The sequence below is a fragment of the Dipteris shenzhenensis genome, chromosome 31, assembly GCF_047967505.1.
Source record: "Dipteris shenzhenensis isolate YYH24624 ecotype China chromosome 31, Dip_SZ_1.0, whole genome shotgun sequence".
NCBI classification, from domain to species: Eukaryota; Viridiplantae; Streptophyta; class Polypodiopsida; order Gleicheniales; family Dipteridaceae; genus Dipteris; species Dipteris shenzhenensis.
Genome location: NC_141626.1, coordinates 37,491,014 through 37,495,653, shown reverse-complemented (window position 1 = coordinate 37,495,653; position 4,640 = coordinate 37,491,014). Strand labels below are relative to the sequence as shown.

At 47.2% G+C, this 4,640-nt stretch overlaps 1 protein-coding gene across 1 annotated transcript; it reads right to left on the bottom strand.

Annotated features, from left to right (window-relative positions):
- Positions 1-226: 226 nt before the first annotated feature.
- Positions 227-1,453, bottom strand: LOC147881416 (endochitinase 4-like). The gene is made up of 3 exons (XM_087369677.1): positions 900-1,453; positions 710-815; positions 227-616 (listed from the first exon to the last, which is right to left on the bottom strand). The coding sequence occupies exons 1-3, from the start codon at positions 1,333-1,335 to the stop codon at positions 310-312; spliced, it is 849 nt and encodes a 282-aa protein (XP_087225803.1). The 5' UTR covers positions 1,336-1,453; the 3' UTR covers positions 227-309.
- Between the last annotated feature and the right edge of the window lie 3,187 nt (positions 1,454-4,640).

Genomic DNA, 4,640 nt, shown 5'->3' with positions numbered 1-4,640 from the left:
GGCCGTGGCCCCTCGATAGTCTCAACTGTGTGTGTGAGTTGGGTGGGTGAGTTTTTAAAAAAAGGAAAAATTTTTGATGCAACTACTAGTCACCTGCCTCCAAATATTATTACACCCAATTTCTAACATAAGGTTGCCTCCAAATATTATTACACCCAATTTCTAACATAAGGTTATAGTCTAATAGAGAAGTTTGATTTATTTGGCAGTGATAAAATGCCTTTAGAATATCAAAGGAGTTTTTCGATGCCTTATTGTTTCGTTTTTTTACGAGTCGAAACATGGATTTCTTATTATCGCCATTGCAATCTAGCACGAGAGATTGTCTCCTGGCTGCACTCCTAACACAGAGCAAAAGGAGGTGTAGAGATTGATTCGGTCTTGCTGTTCCTGTACATTGGCTCCGCTGCCGCACTCTATCCCTCCGTTGATAGCGTTAATGGTGGCGCCGAATCCTTGGTTGTTCACCATGGCGTCGTGGCATGTGGGCGATTGCTGCGTCATCCAAAACCAAAGGGCTGTCTTGAAGGAAATGGTAGCATCCTGCGCTACAATCTCCGGGTCGTTGATGCCGTCGAACCCGAGGGCTTGTCCTGCGGCTTGGTAGTTGTAGTTCCTGCACAATTTACGCCGGCGTGCCATCAGTTCTCACGGAAGCATGTATCAATACTGGAGATATGTACCAATAGGAGTTGTGTGGCATGCATACCATGTTAGCTGAAGCGGTCCGCGTCCATAATACTGATGGCCCGAGGCACACGGCGCCGACGAGCCGCAATAAGTGTCCTTGGCAATCTCCTCGACGTAGCACCCACCTGCAGCAACAATCGCTGTTATGTTCGAACAGATATGCCATAACTGCCGGTGAAAAGTTGCAGCACCATGGGTCCATGACTTACTTCCAGTCTCGTGCGCGACGTTAGCAAAGAAAGCTGCTAGCTCTCTTTTCTCGACGTCCGAACCCCCGGAAGTTCCAAAGCTGCCGTAGGTCGCACAAGCCGCAAGGAACGCGTCGTAAGTGTAGAATCCATTGGAAGGGCAGCCTGAAGCGCTGCGTTGCGAGAGGAACTGATCGAAGATGCTACTGGTCACAATGCTAGACACTCCGGATCCGGATCCGGATCCGCTTCCACTTCCTCCACTGGTACATGGCCCGCTTTGACATCCGGATCCGCAGTAGGCCGCGTCAGAGCCGCAGTAACCAAATTGACTACAGCAAAGATTGTTCGCGCAAAGTGCGCCTCCCGCTTGGCTCCCGCATTGCTGTGCCAAGATGCCACAGCAGAGGTGGTACAACACCACCATAACCAGGGCGGTGGAAGCTTTTGCGTCCATGGTGAACAATTCGCAAAGGAGAGGGATCCCAAGTCGGATACTAGATGCAGGGACTCGGGAGGTCGCACAATGACAGTAAAGATTGGGAGCGTGTATGGGGAATTCGACGGAGCTTGCAGGAGTGTATAAATCGTAGGATCAAGTCTAGCCGTGGTTCTGAACGCGTATATATAGCGAGTATATAGCACATGAGGGGCAGCTGCAGTCCAAAGATCTCATCACAACTTACAAGTCAAGTCGTGCCGGTAGCATCCAAAGGGCCTAGTCTTAGTCATAATGTGCACAGGCTCACAAGTTCACTCGTCAGGACACACAAGTCAAGTCGTTGACGTCTTCACAGGACAGTATCCACAAAGTCTTCTGTCACCGAAGTATCAGTTACACGTTACACGCTTTTCAGATGTGGCGAGCTCACTCCGTCATCGATATTAGAGTGGATAAGCTTTCGGGAACGAAAAACCAGATGAAGCAGTCTGTGCGTTAGCTACGCCTACCTTTTGAAACTTTTTCGAGTTGCGTGGTTCTTCATCCCTTCGGTAAATTAGTCGCCTTCCATTTTGAGAAAAGCACTATCCACGGATTTTCTATCCACGAATTTGAATCTAAGGGTTAAAATAACGTGTGAAAAAGTTGGTCCGAAGTTGGCATACTTTGAATTCTTTTCCTTTGACCAAATAACCTTCTAGAAACCATTACATCCATTGATATATGGGCATCCATTGTGGCAATCCATCTCATGTGTGAGCAATGATCGTCCACCTGCTCGAAGTAGTGCAAAGGTCAAGTTGAAATTTTTATAACCTTCCCATTGAATTTTATTAGGTTTCTAGCCTCCAAGGCTTTGGCCTAGTGGTTTGGACATTGGGCTTCCAAACCCCAGATCATGGGTTCAAATCTTGGAGGTTGGGGGCCTGAACCTCCTAGCATGTGGTTGGGGGTGGGGTGTGTGGTGTGTGAGTTTAGCACAGCTATGGACCTTGTGCCCCCAGTCTAGGGCGGGTGCCCCCCGACAGGACCACGTGTGGGTGAGCGTGATGTGGGCACGTATAAAAATTAAAAATAATAATAATAAAGTTTCTATTTTTTTTAAAAGGAGCTTGTCTCAAGATCAAGAAAATACCATTTACAAAACTCAGCTATCATAAAGGGGCATGCTCATGGCCTACACCAATAGATCATAGAAATACTTAACCGTTTACATGTAGAAGTGCACACCATGACTACTCACAGGGTCCTTAACCCCCCAGCATCCACTTAAAATCCCTTAGGTTAGCTTTGATCATAGCTACCAAAACACACTCTCTGAATTCGAGACCAACCTGCACCTTGAATCCTTAGTTCCCAAATCGACATGAAGACGGCAGCATGAACATCGAGCCAGCAAGAGGCAAGGGTTGAGGGGAGGCAAGTCGCCTCTCCTAGTAGAACCAATCTAATTCGCCTTAATGTAGAACTTAGCCATTATGCATGCCTTCCCAATGGCACATTCCACCTTCATCCAAATTTCTCGTGTGACTAGACATGACCAAAAGAGATGTTTCAAGGCTTCAACAACCTTTCCACACAGTGGATAAACCGGCTAGTTTGGGATATGTTTTGCCAGCAAGCCTCTGACTGGCAACCACTCGTTCAGGATCTTCCATAACATGAAGCTCGCCTTCCCGGCCGAGCATAACTTCCATGTCTCCTTGAATCTTTTCTGCCACCAGGCTGTACCTCTTCTGACCTACCATTTTTTGTTAAGGTCGCTGAGCGAGGATCCATCCTTGATGTAGTTAGTGGGCTAGTGGTCAGGGACCCGATCTAGGATGGTGAAAAGCAAATCCAACTCCCCCTGGTTAAGGGAAAATTTCATGCGAAGTTGCTCAAGCGGGCACCAGTCAGCCTTTGGTCCCATCCCATAGGTCTTTCCATGTCTTAACACCCTTTCTCGAATAGGCTCTAAGCTCTGGGCGGGTCATGGACATCAAATGGCTCTTTCCAGAATGCAATGCTCCACCAAATTGACTCTGCTAAACTGGCATCGCCACGAAGCCCCACTCGGTCTTCCCATACCATATAGCCACAACACTCCTTTGAGACTCCTTTCACGCCGTAACCATTCCTAAGATGAGGTCAGGCCCCACTACCTTCACTAGGAATCCTAGGCACAATCTAACATACCACTGTAAACCTTTCCAGGAGCCTGCCACTTTGGATTTTCATGATTCGATGAAGTGTAGGGTGATCTCCACCCAAGGGAGTGACTTTAAAAGAGCCATGGCATCCACTTACCACTAAGCACCACATTCCTACTCCTAATGTTAGGGAGGCCTAACCCCCCCCAACCTTGGGGAGTTTCAAAGGTCCCCAAGGCACATAGTGCATCCGCCTCTTCTCTCCTTCTTTCACGAAGAGTAAAGCACGAAAGAGTCTTTCGACCTCCATCCACTAGCATTTAGAGAAATGCCAGATTGAGGCAACATAAGTTGTCGTTCATGATAGTATGTGTTGGATGACCAAGGTTCATGCATTTTGTCCTAGGCTCACTCCATGCCATAACTTGAGTTTCGCTTTAATCTTGTCTAGAAACCAATTAAACCTTTGTCACAAGGTTTAGCCCTACGCCTATTTGGCACGAAGGTGCCTTACTATGTCACTCTTCTTAATCAATTGCAACTGCTTATCCTCTAGCTAGGCGGGGGGGGGGGGTCCATCCTCAATTCTAAGAGCAAATGTCTTCTACCAACTACAGGTAAAACCTAATGCCTTGCAAAATAGGTTGAGAATCTCGAACAGTGTCGCTACACTTTGATTGTCTTCAGTGGAGCATTCAAGCGTGCCGTCTACGAAGAGTCGAGTACCAAATTGTTTACCTGAGCGAAATTGAATTCCTTCAAGGAGACCCTCGTCCACTGCTCCTTTGATTCCGTGGATTAGAGGCACCATTCCAATCATAAAAAGGAGAGGTGCCAAGGGGCAACCTTGGCGGATCGACTTCTTGAGGTCAAAGCACCCAACCGTGCTGCCATTTAGGCAGAGAACTGCAGATGCATTTCCAAACAGGTTCATGACCATTTTTCCAAACGCTTCACCAAATCCTAGTTTGCTCGAGATTGCTAGTAGAAAATCCCACTTGACTCTGTCGTAAGCCTTGTCCAGGTCAAAGCCAAAGAGCAAGACTTTTTGGCTAGATTTCCAAGCATAGTCCAGCGTTACGGAGACAAGCTTCTCTTTCTTTGATGAACCAACATTGCTCTAAGTCAATAACTAACATACAAACTTCATGCACTCTGATGGGCGATTAATGAAGCGATGGATGGTTA